This window comes from Frieseomelitta varia, unplaced genomic scaffold (assembly GCF_011392965.1).
Source record: "Frieseomelitta varia isolate USP_RPSP 00005682 unplaced genomic scaffold, Fvar_1.2 scaffold_981, whole genome shotgun sequence".
NCBI classification, from domain to species: Eukaryota; Metazoa; Arthropoda; class Insecta; order Hymenoptera; family Apidae; genus Frieseomelitta; species Frieseomelitta varia.
Window position 1 is genome coordinate 13,183 of NW_025110791.1, and position 18,310 is coordinate 31,492.

General features: G+C 45.0%; 2 protein-coding genes across 2 annotated transcripts; both read left to right on the forward strand.

The window, feature by feature from the left end:
* The first annotated feature begins 14,164 nt into the window (after positions 1-14,164).
* On the forward strand, positions 14,165-14,542 carry LOC122538305 (homeobox protein Hox-B8a-like). Its single transcript, XM_043672257.1, has 2 exons — positions 14,165-14,319; positions 14,371-14,542. Exons 1-2 carry the CDS (start codon positions 14,165-14,167, stop codon positions 14,540-14,542), a joined length of 327 nt encoding a protein of 108 aa, XP_043528192.1.
* A 21-nt stretch (positions 14,543-14,563) lies between these two features.
* Positions 14,564-17,884, forward strand: LOC122538308 (POU domain protein CF1A). Its single transcript, XM_043672258.1, has one exon. The coding sequence runs from the start codon at positions 16,256-16,258 to the stop codon at positions 17,636-17,638; it is 1,383 nt and encodes a 460-aa protein (XP_043528193.1). The 5' UTR covers positions 14,564-16,255; the 3' UTR covers positions 17,639-17,884.
* The last annotated feature ends 426 nt before the right edge of the window (positions 17,885-18,310 follow it).

Consider the following 18,310-nt stretch of genomic DNA (forward strand, 5'->3'; position numbering starts at 1 on the left):
CCTCCGAGGGGGGAAGCCCAGCAGCTTCGAAATTCTCGCTGAGTTCGTAGAGATTAATTGCGCGCTGCCTTGGAAATGATCTCGCGTCACGCCGGATCACAAGCGCGGCCTGATTTTTATTTAAAATACGGACGAAGGAAGAATAAAAGGATGCAGAGACTCGCGTGATTCTATCGAAGATTATTCAGTCGATGGAAAGTTCTTACATTCAAAATTAAATTCTACGCTCTGTTACTTACTGGAGAAGTAGGAAGCAAATGTTCTGTCGATCGGCAGGACAAATATCCGAACGTTGAAACTCAGAAATAAAGAAGATATATCGGGGAAGAAAAAATTCAAACGCGAGAAGAAGAAGAAGAAGAAGAAGAAGAGGACCGCGGCGCGCTCGTGATTCCCTTTAGGCTCGAGGTACGTGGACCCGCGATCCGGCGCAGCATCGTCATACACACACAGCCGCGTGCGCCAGGGGGATAATAACCAATTATTTTGGAGTATATAATTAGAAAATTACGGAGTCAGCTCCGACGCAACGCCAGGGACCCGCACGGGTATCTCTGTCCCTCTCTTCTTCTGCCTACCGAGCGAGTTCTCCCTCTTCTTCTTCTTCTTCTTCTTCTTCTTCTTCTCTTGCTTCTTCACCCTTCCTTCACCCTTCGTCCATCCCTTTTTCTCTCTCTCTCTCTCTCTCTCTTCTTCGTGTGGCGTCAGAATTGAGATACAGATACCACGTAGACCCAAAGTATAGACCGTGTGTGTAAGTTGCTTCCATCTTGCTCCCTTTTCCGCTTTGGTCGTCTGTACGTCTCTTCTCTCCCTTCTCGTTCCTTTTGCCATCGTTTCTTGTCCGCGTTTCGTCCTTTCCTTCTTCTTCGACGTCGTCTTTCTTGCCTTTCGTGGCTTCTCTCTCTTTGTCTTCTGCACCGATGCGCCGCGTCGCACTGTTCTCTTCCCCTGTTCGTTCTCCCTTGCCGCGGTTGAATGCGTGTAGGTGAGGGTGTAGAGGTGGGCCGACCTTATGGCCCTGGGCTACCGGGCTTCGTACTCCTAAGCTGCTCCTCCTATACGGGGTGTCTCGCGTAAGAAAAGTGTCGTTAACGCATTGAGTGCGCTCACCTGGTAACGAGATTTCCATCGAGTCGCCGAGGGTCAATCATCTGTTTCTACGAATGCAAGCTTGATTTTCCCTTTCTTAGATTTACAACGACAACGACGCAGTCTAACGATGCGGCCGATAATTGGAATCTAAATGAAAGTTTGTTTCATCAAATATTATAAGCGTGACAAGTACCTTGTTTTAATAGTAAATTATAAATTTTTGCACATTTTATGTAGATTTTTGCTTTTTCGCTGAACTTCTTAAAAATGCATAAATATTCGCACTTAATGTGTACTCTCTTATGTCCGATTCTTTTTGTCGTTTCCAAGTCTTCCACATGGCTCGTAGTTTAAAGCAGCATTTACGTACATAGGTAATTGAGCTTTGGTTCGAAGGTTGGATAATTTGGTTTGTTTTTTCAGTAGTGGTGATGATGAGATCTGAGACTTCAAATCGCTTCAAGCTTGTATCGTATTGTAATTGAAGGCAAATTCTTGTATCGTAATTGAAGACAAATTCTTGTATTGTAATTGAAATTCTTGAAAAACTCTTGAAATTCTTGAACTCTTGGAAAGTTGTTTATATCTGAAGCTCTGAAAATTCGTGAATTCTTGAAAAATTCTTGAAATTTGAAGCTCTTGAAGCTTCTTTCGTGAAGCGATTTAAATAGCGATTAAAACGTAAAATTTCCATCCAGAGATGTTCAAGTAATGAAAAATAGAAAACTTTGCAATACAGTGAAGTACGCAAGCTTTTATTTATACATTTTACGAAAAATCATTTCAATCTCTAAAGATCCACTGTCTTACATCTGTAAAATATCCAACAAAAATTGGTCATTTTGACCATTTTTTTTAGTTACTAATGTTAAGAATTCTAACCTTTGAAAGACAAATGATACTTCCCGAGATAATTCGTAATATCACAAAATGAAATGGATAGGTATAATAAAATAAATGAGAAACTGTTAAAAGAGTAACACAGATGAATAATTTTAGATTTTCTCGTTCCGCCATCGTATACAGATTTGAAGCAATCTCAAAAGTGTCTCAAATCCCATTGCCTGCGAATGAGATTTTTGAACGCCGTGTATAGAGAAGAGCGAGGCCGCTCGGCATGCAGCTCGCGACGCGCTAAATTATTAATCCTAAATTCTTTCGCCGCCATAATTCTCGTCCGGTGATTCGTCTCGAATTAGTTCCTATTAGGCGGTAGTCGGCCAGGTTAATTCTCTCTCTTTCTCTCTCTCTTTTTCTCGGCCGTTGTGTACGTGGCTGCGGTGCACTTGCAATTTAAAATCGAGTTGTCGTCGTTGGCGGTTTCGATCGGTTCGTCGTGGCCATCGAGACAAGTTATTACGATCATTTCGTAACGAAGGATCGGTCGCAGGATTACGATTAGAGAGGAGTCAGCTTGTTACTCGAGGCTAATCGACCGAATCCACTCGTTTCGTTAGTGGTTCTGGATGGTTTTCTTTCGTGCTTCGATCCAGTCGTCATTAACCTCTGTGCGTCTAAACTGGGAGCAATATCATCTAAAATATTTTTTCATCGTGGTCAAATATAGTATCCGCTTTCTTACAAACAGGTGAACAATCGCTGAAATTATATTTTATACGTCTTTTTGCGTTTCAGTGGAAAAATTCACATAAAAGAACCGTAAACAAGTTTTTCCTTTATGCAGATTACTATTTTACTCTTCAGATTACTATTTGTAGCGAAAAGTTTAAAAGAGACCAATATTCGATCCAAAACTGTCCCCTGTTTTAAAGAAAAGATTCGAAAATTGACAGATGGGATAAAATTATACAGAGTAACAAAGATAATTCTCAAAACTAACATGTATTTAGATTTTTCTTAAATAAGCGACAAATTCATCGAGAAAAGACCACGAAAATTAATTTCTGATAAAATTTCTAACGAAACGAGATGATTTCTAGTAATTTCTAACAAAAGTATGTTAGAGTTTTTCCAAGTTCTCATATTTCCAAACACACGGAAATATCTTCAATTTAACGAGAAGTTTCGCGGTTGCGATGTTGGTTGGAAGACGGAAGATCGTCGTCGCGCATTCAGGTAAAACAGCTCGGTACGCAGCTAGATAGGAAATGACGGGTTTCATCTCGACGATAGATTACACACCCGGTACAGAAGCTTCGCCACCCACTCGAAGGCAGGTACAGCCTCGACGGATCGTGATACCCCGCGGACAAATGCCGATAATTGCATTTTGTAGTTCGTGAATTCCTTCTTTCCGCCCTCGTCTCTGCTATTTACCGGCTTCTTCTTTCGGCTACTCTTATCCCTTACCTCCGCTCCTTTCGTTTCTTTCTCGTTCGATCGTGTCGGACACCGATCCTTCGCGCTTTGCCAGAAATCTCGGTTTCGTTTCTCTCCGTGGATCGCGATCTACTAGTCACGAAAGATCCACTCGAGTCTGCGAAATTCAATTGAACGCGCAAGAGTGACCCTGAGATTGAACTCGATCTATTTAATTATTTGTTTTGTCACTCTTTCTTTTCTGTGGATTCAAATAGTATTCAACGATAGATGGAAAAATAATAAAACAGAATGGCATCGGGGAACGTTGAAGAACGTTTAATCTCGCTGTGTAATGTATCTTAAATTTTTATATTTCGTTCTTACGCTCGTGATGTTTTAAAAGGATGTTTCGACCAGAAAACGATTCATCCTTAGAACCATAAAGTCGCTGTTAGAACGCACGTGTCCCCAGTGTTAAATGATTAAGAAACTTTTAGGTTGTGAGATACATGGTTCATTCGTTTTACCTTCGTGATGAGTAAAATATAATGCAAAAAAAAAAGACTTCAGAATTCAAGAGCAAGGTCAAGGTCAATTTTGCAAGTTGTAGAATTCAACTATGGTAGCCACATAGGACAAACCTTTCTTTCCATTCTGTACATATCTCAGCCAAGTCAAGTCGGCTAGATAGATTAGGATCTAATCGTTGCGGCGATCCATTCGTACGTATCTCGCGGGCGCGGGTTAACGCGTAACGCGGTAACGTAAAACGAACATAAAACGGAGCGGTTGAGAAAGAGACTCGCGGAAGTCCGCAGGACGATCGACGTTATTAGCGTGTAATGTACATACACGCGTGCTCTGGCTCGCGTTCGATCTACGACCGGTCTTTTATACTATACCTCCTCTGTGGTTCGTAGCCAACTCGCGTAACCGCGGCTATGGTCGTCGTAAATACATACGGTGGTTGACGGGGAAGCCCCGATGGTCGAGGCTGAGATCGCGCGTTCGCGTGTTCCAACTTTGTTCGCTCTTTCGTGTTTTTCTGCGTGAGGTTAATTTAAAAGCCCATGATCAAGTGTAGCTGAAGATAGTCGATTAATGTTTCGAGATTACGGTTACTCGATTTCTTGAGGAGTCGCGTATATATATGCAGAGCTAGCGAGAAATAGTAAATATGAAATAGTAAATAGAATGAAATATTTTTATTTTTTCATGTGTGTAGTTATGGAAATAGTATTCTGAAATAAGTATTTCAATAAATATAGGAAAATAATATTTCATCAAATAGTAATATTTCACAGAATAGTATTTAGAATAACGGTATTGCAACTAATAGTACATATGTACGTATCGACGTATCTCGTTTATATCTTATATACGCATACACGTATCAAGTTTATATCTTATATATACGCATACACGTATCTCGTTTATATTTTATATATACGCATACACGTATCTCGTTTATATCTTTGATGTACGCAAGCACGTATCTCGTTTATATCTTATATATACCTATATACTTATCTCGTTTATATTTTAGGTGTACGCATACAAGTATCTCGTTTATATCTTATATATACGTATACACGTATCTCGTTTCTATCTTAGATGTACGCATACACGTATCTCGTTTATATCTTATATATACGCATAGACGTATATCGTTTATATCTTAGGTGTACACATGCGCGTATCTCGTTTATATCTTATATATACGCATACACGTATCTCGTTTATATCTTAGGTGTACGCATACACGTATCTCGTTTATATTTTATATATACGCATACACGTATCTCGTTTATATCTTGGATGTACGCATACACGTATCTCGTTTATATCTTATATATACGCATACAAGTATCTCGTTTTACATCTTAGATATACGTATACACGTATCTCGTTTATATCTTATATATACGCATACAAGTATCTCGTTTTACATCTTAGATATACGCATACACGTATCTCGTTTATATCTTAGGTGTACGCATACACGTATCTCGTTTATATCTTATATATACGCATATACGTATCTCGTTTATATCTTAGATGTACGCATACACGTATCTCGTTTATATCTTATATATATACGCATACAAGTATCTCGTTTTACATCTTAGATATACGTATACACGTATCTCGTTTATATCTTATATATACGCATACAAGTATCTCGTTTTACATCTTAGATATACGCACACACGTATATCGTTTATATCTTGGATGTACGCATACACGTATCTCGTTTATATCTTATATATACGCATACACGTATCTCGTTTATATCTTAGATGTACGCATACACGTATCTCGTTTATATCTTATATATACGCATACAAGTATCTCGTTTTACATCTTTGATATACGTATACACGTATCTCGTTTATATCTTATATATACGCATACAAGTATCTCGTTTTACATCTTAGATATACGCATACACGTATCTCGTTTATATCTTATATATACGCATACACGTATTTCGTTTTACATCTTAGATATAGGCATACACGTATCTCGTTTATATCTTATATATACGCATACACGTATCTCGTTTTACATCTAGATATACGCATACACGTATCTCGTTTATATCTTATATATACGCATACAAGTATCTCGTTTCACATCTTAGATATACGCATACACGTATCTCGTTTATATTTTATATATACGCATACACGTGTCTCGTTTCACATCTTAGATATACGCATACACGTATCGTTCATATTTCATATATACGCATACATGTATCTCGTTTATATCTTATATATACGCATACACGTATCTCGTTTATATCTTATACTCGTCGATACGTCGATATTTCGATATTTCGATATTTGTAGATCTCAGAAGGATCTTTATATACTTAGATATTAATGAAGAAATAGTGCATAATATCAAATACAGAGTAGTATACATAATATTGAACAGCATAAATAAAAAAGAAAACAGTGATCGGAGATGTACTTTCGATATTACGTAACATTTCACGGAATATGAGGTACTTGTTAGAATTCTCAATTGGACAGATTATTTAACCAGTTACTTTAACAATAAAAAGTAAAACAGAAACGTTTTTTCGTTGAATATAAAAAGTAGGTTGAGGATAATAAATACAGTAATAGATAATATAGAAGTAAAAAAAGAACATTCGAACGTTCGTTCTAAAAATTGAAAATGTAACCTTTTGATCGAATTACGGCGAACCATTTAAATGCTCATTGGCAGTAATGTAAATACACGTTCTTCATGGTCGAACAGGTACGTGCCTAAGGCATCACCATGATTTACGCCGTCCTTGGGCATTCGTATTTCCATTTTCCGGCCAGCTCGAAGGGGGATCGAAGAAAGGGAAACTTCTTCGTAGAAGGATAGTCTAGTAGTACAGCTATAAACTTTGGGTAAAAGGATCGAACGGTGTAATAACGACTTGCGACCGTTTAATTTATCGTTGCCACGGCTGTTATTAGTTACCGCGTTCGTTGTTCTTCCACGTTGCCAAGGACATTCGATCGGCATGCAGTAGCAGGGCCCGTGGAAGAAGAGCAAAGACGCGATTCGTATCGCTGTTGAATTCGAGCGATTCCATTGATAATGACTACCTACGACTGTGTTTGTGTCTGGCTCGCGTGTGGCTATTGCGACAGGTTCGATAAACCTGGTTTAATTACCCAAGCGCGAGATATACGTAGGAGCAGTAGTATAGAGTAGGATCGAATAGGGTAAGCGTGCGTTATCAGCGACGACAGGTTTAATAATATCGCGAGCGACGATAACCGATGGCCGCGAAACTAATCGTGTGTCTATCTACCCAGAAGGGATGGGCGCGCGCGTCGATGTCGAGTCGGTTTCGAATCTTCTCTGTTTGGTTCTCTTGGCTTCACCCTCGCGGACGGGGATGAACGACGAACGAGTCTTGCGAAGGAACGAGGTAGGAGGGTATATATAGCCTCCTCTTTGGTTCGGTGTACGTGCGTGACGTCAATATGTCCAGGATAATAAGATGGCCGGCGATAAAGTGGTGGGTGTAGATACAAGATAACAATCAGCTGCAGTAGCTCCTGGCAATCTCGTGATTACAGGCTTAGTCCTCCCAGTCTCTCTTCTTCGGTCTCTGTTTCGCTTTTACACCGCGCGCGACTGCCTTCTTTCCTTTCTTCCTTCTTCCTCGCTGTACTCTTTTCTGCCGGGCATCCGTCTTTCCTCGCTTCTCCCGGCTTCTCTTTCCTTTCTAATCTCCGTCCGACTTTTTTCGGTAGATAGTTTACGATAGATATTTCACGGAGGAATGAAAAATTCTTTTTCATAGATAGATTTGAACGACGGGGTGTTTGAGATGTGTGGTGTAAATGTTGGCAGACAGGTGCGATTGATCCTAGTTCATTAGATCGAAATACACATCCACACACTGGTCGAAAGATCGAAAAACGTGCGCACTGTTAGAAATTGCATAGATATTATTTATTATACATAAATTTCCAACAGAGTAATGGCGCAGAAGTGTATGCTGACACACATATTTTTTTATTATTATTGAAATTCTTATTTTAAAATTAAGCAAAACTTCAGCTTCAATGATCCACTTTCTAAAATTAAATTCTAGGTATGTGTGCTTTGTTCTAAATTCTTCCCAAACCATCAGCTGTCTTGATTTTACCGCGCTATTCAAATCGTTGCTCATTCTCACTTCTTGCCGTTTTGTCACACTCTGTCAAATGTATTTTCTGACGTTCCTCCTGACCAGTAACTTGTCATTGATTTTCAAACAATACGCTCGCTCGCGTTGCGTTGGCCTCTCTCTCTCTCTCTCTCTTTCTCCCCCTCGCCAAGTCTCTTTCCTATTTTCACACATCGAATATTACAGCCTGACGATACTGAACCGAAGAAGGAGCCGATACCGCGCCGGTTTTGGTACACGACGGCGACGGTGGTGGTGGGTAGGGCGTTCCATCTCGCCGGGCCCCTTCGCCAGAGGTACCTCTTAATAATAATTTTGATCGGCAAATTGGCGTGGTGCATATTTCAGGCTTCGATCGTTATCTCGCGAAACTTTCGGCCCTTCCTGCGGGTTCCGTTCTGCGACGGTAGAGCAGAGAGAGAGAGAGAGAGAGCGGGAGGATGAAACCGGGCAACCAGCCCGCGGGGCTCGCCTCGCTCGAAAAATCCCTTCCCGACGCTTCGCGTTTTCGTCTCTCGTGCCTCGGCTCCTTTTCTTTCGCGATTCTTTTCATCACTTGTTTTTCTAACCTTTGACGATTTTCCTTCGTCGTCGTTGAACGTCTGGAAAGTGTTTCTAATTTCGAAGAGCTTCATTTCAATATTCGTTCTTACTCGCTTAGTAACAATCGATGAGCGTTACGAGTATCTTGCGATACGATAGAAAAAAATTTATATTACTATTGTTATTCAGTGAAGAAATCAGTTCAATTAACATTGAAGAGTCGAGACAAAATAATTGGGGGCCAATCTGAAAGCGTATATAAAAGTTGCAAGATATTTATTACAAACACTGACGAAAAATTAGTAATGGCCATCTTGAAATATATAATAGGTACCAAATGTGGCCCCACTGGGAATGTCAAGTGATTTCTGCGAAATATATGATTATAATTTCACGTATATTTTTAAATTTCTTTCAAGCCTGATATAATTACAATAATCAAAGTCCCAATACAGAAATGAAGTTAATGAAACTTCGAAATATTTTACATGAAAGATTCCTGTAGAATGTTCGAATACTTTCGTAGAAGCCAACTATACATACATCGTTCTCCCTCGAAGCAAAGGGAGATATTGGTGTCGTAGCGAAATCTCGTAACGTCGTCGATAATCGGATCGTGTTATCCCTTCGTAGAAGTTTCTCTGGCAATTACGAGTCCTTGGAGCATCGTGGAGTAGGTATATACCAGTGTGCAGGTTTCGGAAATTCCCGGTACTTCGGCAAGTCCCGTGCGAGTGTCGCCTAGTCCTCGGTCAAGGATCGTCAGCGTTCGACGAAGTTAGCACAGGACGATTCGATCCTTCGCCTCTAGGTTCTAATCGAATCTCGGTCAAGCTTAATCCCTTTCTGTTCGTCGCTCATGACACGCGAGCCAATGAGAGACGGAAATTCCATCTAGTCGCCTAGCCTTTCATTTTTGGTTGCGTTCTTCCGTCTTAACGTTTTCCACATCGCGAAAGGAAAGTAATTCCTTTTCCGAATTTCTCGGGAACGACAGTTCCGGTCGCTTTGTCGTCGTCGATCGGTAGTCGTCGAAATTCAGGTCACGAATCTCTGGCCGTATATAAAACCATTGTCTTTTTCTCCCCTCCATCGTTGACATATTTCCTCGCGCTGGTCGCATCGTTCCACGCGCGTGCCATCGATTTCGCCTTGGTGAAACGTTAAACACGCAGTCTGCGCGATCTTCCTCTGGGTCTTTTTTTTTTTTTTCTTTGTCTTTCGCGGTTCTAGATCTTACGTGTTGCTTTGCTCTTAGAAATTTGGGCCGTGCTGAGATAATTACTCGTAATGAGCAAACAAATGAAAAATTGAAAATTTGAAGCATGTTTCGCTTTTTAAATGAAAATAATTGTTCTTTTACAGTTGTGAAAGTTCAATCGATTGCCTTTAAAACTCAAAGTTGGGTACAAGAAGGTCCTTTTCAGACACACTCTGATTAAAAACAATGTTGCAATATTTTTCCACTACGTAGAAGAAATATTTAATTTTCGCATTTAACACTTATTGATTTATTCATTTTTCACGGGTAAAGATAAATACCCATTAATACAAAAAGTGATACAATTACAAAAATTTTTTAAATGTAATGAGGTATGAGACTGAGTGAAAAATTACAAGGAGATACTAAGTAATGCGCGTTTAAAAGATGGAAATGAATAATTAAAAACATCGATCAAATAATGTGCATTATTAGCGTTAATGAATATACGATTATACGGGTTATAGAAGCTGTAATATAATATGTTCGATGGTGTTCAATGTGTAGCTAATGACGTGGATGATCGAGAATGATCAGGAAGGAACATTAAGTTTAAACATTTCAATGATATTCGGGCACGAGATCCAGACCATTGAATATCCTATTGACAAAAACCAAGTCAGCTATTTTCCTGCGATGTTCAAGTGTGGTTAAATTTAATTTGGTCAGAACGTATTCGTAATTATGAGAATATGTATGCATGGGATATCACCACTATAAGCTGGCCAAGCGTAGAAATTTGTGTTGCGGTCTTTCAAGAGCGTCAATGTAGGTATTGTAGTAGGGTGACCAGATTAGCAAGCCAAGATAGGTCTAATCAATGTGCAGTAAAGTAATCTTAGTGTGTTCGTATTATTGAAAAGTCTAGCTAAAATTCTTTGAATAAGACCTAAAGATCTAGAGGCACGCGATAATAGTAGTTTTTGAAATGTTCAGCAAATGACAAATCATGTGAGAAAAGAATTATAATAACAGAGTTATAATATTTAGTCGCTAATGATCATTAAGTTGATATGATTATAAACAAACGAATCAAAAAAAAAAAAGAAAGAAAATTACAGTGTTTTTATTTTTCAAAAATGCAAAGAAAGACCTTTCGAGTCGAGTACGATTTTTTTCCGGTCTCGACGGTCGATCGTGTTTCGTTACCATTGGTTCTCCTCCGCGACAACGGTAGTTTCCCTCGCTGCCACACGATGGCAGCATAGTTACCACCGCGTATCCGAGCATGCTTCCAGATCTATATGTACGTTCGCAAAGGGGGTTGCCAGGTTGATTTTTCCACCCTCTGGAAATGAAAAGACCACGCGATGCTGCCACCTATCGAACGATTCTTTCATCAACTATTTTTCCTTTCCTCTTCAAAAACGTTCTCTCGTTTTTATTCCTTCTGTAAATTTCAACTTTCCCCTACGCTGCTCTTTGCGCTACCCCTTTTTGTTTCTTCCCCCACCCCTTCTTTAATTTCTTTCCCTTTCAAGCTGGTTCTCCTGGTTCCTGAAAGTTCACAGCTCGAACGATGACGTCGATTCCGCGAGGAGATGCCACGGCGCCTCGTAAAATCCCTCGACGTGTTTCATATTAAAATATTAAAATATTCATTCGAGGCATAAAGGCGACCAAATTACGTTGGTTACCGTTCCCTTTCATTCACGTGCAGGGGTTTGCATGCCTTTTTACGACTCCTACCGTACGTTCTAAACTCTTTGACAGTCGATTTCTTCGCGACGAGACGCGTCAACGAACAAATCTCATCTGCGACCACCTCATTCTTGAATAAATGAAGAAATCTTACTCTCAAGTAAAATTTGTCATCTCATTCTTTCCTCGTTTATTTCCATCGGTCTCTCCGTCGTCGATAATGCATTTTCCTCTTCCATCGTTTTCTTTTTTTCTTTTTTTTTCAATATGGTAGAACTTCATTCTTCGGATTTTGTACAATTCTAACAGAACTATCTCGATGTCTCGGAAGACTACACGGTTCCGTGTCCCGGTGTTTTTTACAAATGTTTTCGCACCCCACGAAGGTGGAGAGGCGCGCGGGACAAGGTGCAGTCTCAGGGCGCGCTCCCCAGGGTCGTTGGGTCAGAAAAGAGCGGCTAAATTATGCAAGCAAACGTTCAGGTAGCCGAGCGTTTTCACGTAGCAGTCGTTGTCGACCGCTTCCTCTCTCCTCGTTCGTTCCTCCGGGGAAGGCATCGACGGTTTCGCGGTCCTCGCTTCGTTTCACCCTTTGCGCCGCACAGAACCAACGTTGCACACAGCTCGCTACCTACCTGATCTAAGCAAATACATATCTCGGGGTCCACGTACGATCCAATTTATCGGGACGTTGCTACGGGAGATCGAGTTAAATCGTTTAACCGTAGGATTCTTTTTTTTTTTTAGATGCATTTGCATACGTCGATGTCTGACGCGAACGAAGCATTTGAAAATCAACGAGACCTTTGTCACGTTCAAGATCGTCCATTTGCAACGTTTCCGGGAATTTTTTGTACCAAAGGATAACTGTATCGTTTATTGTTTCTTAGTATTGTCTCCATTAACCTCTCAGGTCAAGTTTCAGTGCGTGTCTGAAACGATTTTAGAAAGTAAACGAATGTAAATAATAAATGGCAGAGAGAAAACTTTTATTGCAATATTTTAATTGTAATTAAAGGGGAAGTTTCAAGAAAGAATTACGAGAGTGGCAAATAAAAATTTTACAGACTGGTCCAAGGTGTAGAGAGAACAGGAACTATGGTTCTTCAAGTCCACCTGTAACTTCTCTACTTTATTAACACCTTCATATGAAAAATCATGATGTCGTTTGTTCCCTCGAATCAGAAATGGTCATGGTGATGAAATTTTTACCTTTTAAAGCAAAGGTTTGCTTTGAACAAATTTTAACGAAAATTAGTCAAAAATTTTCAAAGGATTGACAGTGACGTTTGTAGGAAATCCTTCAATCCTAGATGTCAGATAGAACAATGGAGAACAGTGGCTAAACGCGCGAACAAAACGCGGTGAACAAAATCGCGGGGGTAGCGACGACGCGGGGAACGCGCGGGCGCGTGTAATAAAGTTGGCAAAGAAGCGATAATGGCGGGCCTGCATTAAAATACTCGTAATTCCAGTGAAACAGGAGGCCTCTCGCCGGCCATATAATAATGGGCCGCGTAAATGACAGAGCCGAGGATAATTGGCATCGGTGGTGCGCTCGAAATTCCTAGGTTCGGTAGGAGCTCGGCTATACTTAGCGAGGGAATCACGACAGGCATCCACCAGGTATGTACGTACGTACGTCGGTGGTAGCACTCTTCCGCGATGTCAGTCGATATTACGACGCGCCGTTAGCCCGAGGACGTGCGTGCTCACGCTCGATGCGCGAGCGAACGCCTCTCCTTCTCGGATGCCACCTCTCCCCCGAGAGTGGTGCTCGAGAAGGCTCGTTCTTTTTAGAATCTTGCCCCGAATCGTTCGATCGGGTGCGTGTTCTTTTCCGCGTGTGTTTCGATCCGATACGAATTGTTCGAAGGTAGCGACAAGAAAGTTAAAGAAAAAGAAAGAGAGAAATGGAGAAAGGGAGAGAGATAGAGAGAGAAAAATTCGAAAAAGGTTTGGTCGGTCGGTGGGGCCCTCCCTCGGTACGGCGATGGCCACAGGTGCGAAGGCGCAAAGCCAGCTGGGTAGTTGAAACGGTACGACACAGGGAGATCTCGGGCACACGATGATCTAACTCACCCCTCCCGAGGGGTGGCTGGCACGTACTGCATAATGCTGCTACCTGTGGCTCTCATTTAAATGTACTAAACCACGCTCCCCGTCTCTTTCTCTCTTTTGCCCTCTAGCTCGCTCTCGACGTACTGCGCCGTTGATTCGCGCTCGGCGAAACAGCCTTTTTTTATTTCCATCGTTCCTATTGATACGTTCACATCCACACCCCCCTCCCCCCCTTGGTCGGCGGGGGCCTGCTTTTCTTCCCGCTAATTAATCACCTCGTCCCCCCTCGTCGATCGGGGGGGAAAGACCTGTTGCGTACGGCGATGTTTTTCGATCGTGCGATTTTCGTTGGATACCGCGAGTGACGAATCCTCTCGCGCGACGTCTCGGAGGACACACGCATCGAGGTCGAGGAAAAGGAAGAGAAGAAGAGGGTCGTCGCCGTGCGATCGGTGTCGACGCCGCTCGTCCACTGCACCTGTTGCACCGCGTGTTGTACGCGAAACACGAGAGACGAAGCTTGTGCGTGGCGTATCCGCCGTCGAAAGACTCGGACGAAGCACTGGCCGCGAAAAGTGAAACAATCGATTCGTTCTTCGATTCACATCAGGATGAGAGAGATTCTTCGTCGCTCTGTTTTGGTTTGGATTTTGGAAGAGAAATTGAAGCGAACGAGAGAAAAGGAAGAGAGACGACGAAGAAATCGTGTCGCAGAAGCGATCGGACAAGAGAACAGGAAAAATGGCAAGGAAAAGGAGGAAAAGTGGTACATCCGTAGGATAGGATAGGTGGCAAATGTTGCACGGTGTGACGGCAGTGGCGTTGGTGGTGGCGTCGGCGGTTGCGGCGTGAACGTCAGCCTGACGAAGGTAGTCGAGCGGTGGCTCTTGGTGCTCGGCAGCGGCGGCGGCGGCGGCGGCAGCGGCGGCGGTGGCGGCAGCGTCGCTGGTCCGCTGGAGAAGGTAGCTAGTAGAGTTGGGGAAGGGTGAGGGGTAAGCCGGGGTGAGAGCAGTGGCGCCTGGGGTGCGTAGGCTGCCTCGGAGGCGCGGTCGGTCCAGGTTCCGCCCGACGGTGACGTTCGTCGACGGCCACCTTGCGGTCGGGGCCAATGGTAGAGCGAGTGGCAGGGTTCGGTGGGGATGTGCAGGACTGTGGCGCGCATGACTCGATTCCACCGAACGCTCCGGGAGCCTCGGGAACCTCGAGCAAGCTGCGAGGCGAGGCAGTCAGTTGCTCTCAGCTACGACATGCATAACGCATGAGAGAGCCCGAGCGAGATCTTTTCGAGCCGTTTGTCGTCTCTCCTCTCGCGCGCGTGTGCTCCACACATACATACACACATACACACAAACTGAGACGCACACGGACGCCGCCACACACCACACCACACACACACATACACACACACCTACACACACACGCACACACACACACACACTGGTGGCCAAGCTCTCGCGTAATACACACACTCGCATGGGAGATATCGCGCGAGGAAAACACGCGCGCGCGCAACGCAAGACACCGCGAGCAATCGTGAATCGGCTCTTTTACTACTTCTGTTCTGCCGTGAGGATCGTGTGCTCGTCGGCGACATACGCCGCTCGTCCTCGCGAATCGACGGGCCACCGCGAGTTCTTCACCGCCGGGCGAGTCGTGTGAGTATATCGCCCCAATCTTCGGACTTTTGTCCATCGCGAGTGCGTCGTCGCGATGATACCGCGACACGGCGGCGTTTGAGTGATTCGCCATCACCGAAGCCCGTGCACGCGAGTGTGATACCTTCGTACAGTCGTCGTGTACCACGAGTCGTCGGAGTACGCCACGTACGACTCTCGAAACGACAGGAAAGGAAGCGCGCCGTTCTTCTATGGGGTGTGGAGAGTTTTGAGCAAGCAGTTGGAGCAACCAAGAGTTCACTACTACCGAAGACTACTCGATCGCGGTGGTGAAACCGACCGAATTTCGCGGAGGAGATCCCTCCTCGGAGGAATCGGGGGAAACGTCCGCGTGAAAATCCGCGGAAGTTTCAGCGATCTTTCAGCGACTTTGCCAACCTTCGGAGAAACTATGGACGAATGGTTCGTGTGTTCGACGATGCCCCTCACTCGGGATTTGGTGCGTAGTCGCGAACGATGGACTGTGCGTTAGCTACGTGTGATTGGTGATCGTCGATCTAGTCGGACGAGAAAGATCGATCTTGCCTGCCCGAGAGCAGGAAGAACTTGGACAGGTGTGTTCTTTTCGTCGTGTTTCGTTGTTTGTCGAGGATCTGCGCGTGACACTACGCGAAAACGCACAGGATATTGGAGCGTTGCGAAATTTCAAGTGCGATTGTTGACGAAAGTGAGAAAAAAAACGGAGCGAAACTAACTGCGACTTGAATCGGAAAGAAGGAGGAAAGAACGACGAGACCGAGGGATTTGTGCGAACGACGAAGTAACGGGAAGAAAGCGTGGGAAGGAAGAAGAGGAAAGGGTTGCTGCCCTGCGAGGGCAGCGTTCCCCCGAAAGGGCTGATCGTAGTGATCGTAGATCAATAAGCAAACCCAAAGGACAGGATTTTCAAGGAAACGGAGAAAAAGGAAAATCGGAAAAGTGTCTGAGAATCTTAGAAAGAAAGAAAGAAAGAAGGGAAAATAAGCGTGGAAGCGAGCGGAAAAAAAGCGAGAAGGTTTCGCGACACCTCTGCACGAGGGGAGGTAGATGGCCGCTACCACGTACATGCCGATTAGTACCGCAGTGTCGTCCGAGCTGGATGGTTCGGGTACCGCGATCGGGATGAACATCGCCGTGGGTGGCTATCCCTCGGGCTCACCTCGCAGCGCCGCTGATGCAGGCGAGATGAAGTACATGCCGGCGCCGCAGCATCATCATCACCATCATCACCATCACCAAGTGACCTCGTCGCCATCGCCGAATGGATTGTCCCATCCAACGGCGAGCCTCTCGTCGGCGAATCCATGGCTGAGCGTGCAGCCGAGTAGCGACCATTGGGCCACCTCGATGACTATGCACCATGCCAGTCATCATCCTCACCATCATCCGCACCAAGCGAACGCTGGACTAGACGTGAAACCGCTGGCAGCGGCGGCAGCAACCGCGGCGGCGGCTGCCGCGGCTGCAAACGATCAGTCGATGCATCCGCATCGCGGTGGTCCTCACCAGTCGCCGGGCATGGCCTCGCCACATTCTTGGCACGCGCCCGTCGTCCCGTCGGCCCATTACAATCCGAGCGGTGGCGCGGCCTCGCCTACTACCCTTCAACAATACCACACGATAACGATGAACGGGATGTTGCATCCGCACGCGCATCAACATCATCCGCAGTTGCACAATCATCAGACCGGCGGCGGTTTGCATCCGAACCTAAGGGATCCTGGCTCACCGGTCGGACACTCGTTGCATCCGGGCCACGCGCACGACAGGGATCAGAGCGCCGGTGAGGAGGACACACCGACTTCGGACGATCTCGAGGCGTTCGCCAGACAGTTCAAACAGCGGCGCATCAAGCTGGGTTTCACCCAGGCGGACGTCGGTCTCGCGCTCGGTACTCTCTACGGCAACGTCTTCTCGCAGACGACGATATGCAGGTTCGAGGCTCTCCAGCTGAGCTTCAAGAACATGTGCAAGCTGAAGCCGCTGCTGCAGAAGTGGCTCGAGGAGGCGGACTCGACGACCGGCTCGCCGACCAGCATCGACAAGATCGCCGCCCAAGGCAGGAAACGGAAGAAGCGTACGTCGATCGAGGTGTCGGTGAAGGGCGCGCTCGAGCAACACTTTCACAAACAGCCGAAACCGTCCGCGCAGGAAATAACCACGCTGGCGGACAGCCTTCAACTGGAGAAAGAGGTAGTGAGGGTGTGGTTCTGCAACCGGCGGCAAAAGGAGAAGAGGATGACACCGCCGAACACGCTCGGCGACGGGATCATAGAGGGCGTGCCGACTGGACACCAGAATCAACCTGGCCTTCACCAGGGATATCATCCGCAAGATCATCTTCACGGATCGCCGATGGGCCACAGCCACAGTCCTCCGATGCTCAGTCCTCAGGGTCTCACGGCCCATTCGCTGGCAGCGGCTCACTAGCGTTCGCCCGGGCCTCCCCCGTTGGGCCTGTCGATAACTTCTCAGAACTCGGTGAACAATCCGGCTTCCTCGCCGCCGGAGACGCTCCCTCCGTTTTATCATCATTACCTGCAGGCGCGCACCGGCAGCTACTCGACCACCTCGTAGTAGCTGTGGCCAGTCAACGATGCAGTAGCAACAACAACAACAATAACAACAACAACAGCAACAACAACAACAACAACAACACCTCGTCACGTCACGTCACGTCAGCCGTGTTGCGTTTTCGCTCCTAGTCCAATCAATCTTGCTAGTAGCGTCGTCGTCGTCGTCGTTGTCGTCGTCGTAATGGTGCGTGTTGCCACCCCTGCCAGGCTTTCCTCCGTCTCTTGGACGAGATTCAACGGGGTACAACGAGGCCGAGTCAGAAGCCAGCCAACGGGGAGGCTTGTTGTTGGGCGCGATTCGAACCGCGCCCGTCCAAACGCTCTCGATAATCGCCGATCGGCTAAAAGAATCTCAGGGATACGCCAACGTTGTCTTCGCCGTCGCCGTAGCTGCAGCAGCAGCAGCAGTAGCAGCAGCAGCAACAGCAGCAGTAATCATCGCCGCCACGAAGATTCGTCGAATTCGATCGAATTGACTCTACACGTTTCCTTCTCCACACGCCTCGATCGGGAAGGAAAGATCTCG

Excerpts from the sequence above, each read along its gene's own strand:
- LOC122538305 (XM_043672257.1), top strand. The coding sequence starts at position 14,165 with ATGAGAGAGATTCTTCGTCGCTCTGTTTTGGTTTGGATTTTGGAAGAG. Across the intron at positions 14,320-14,370 it reads AAGGAAAAGGAGGAAAAGTG|TGGCGTTGGTGGTGGCGTCG; the intron begins GTACATCCGTAG and ends GTGTGACGGCAG.
- LOC122538308 (XM_043672258.1), top strand. The coding sequence starts at position 16,256 with ATGGCCGCTACCACGTACATGCCGATTAGTACCGCAGTGTCGTCCGAG.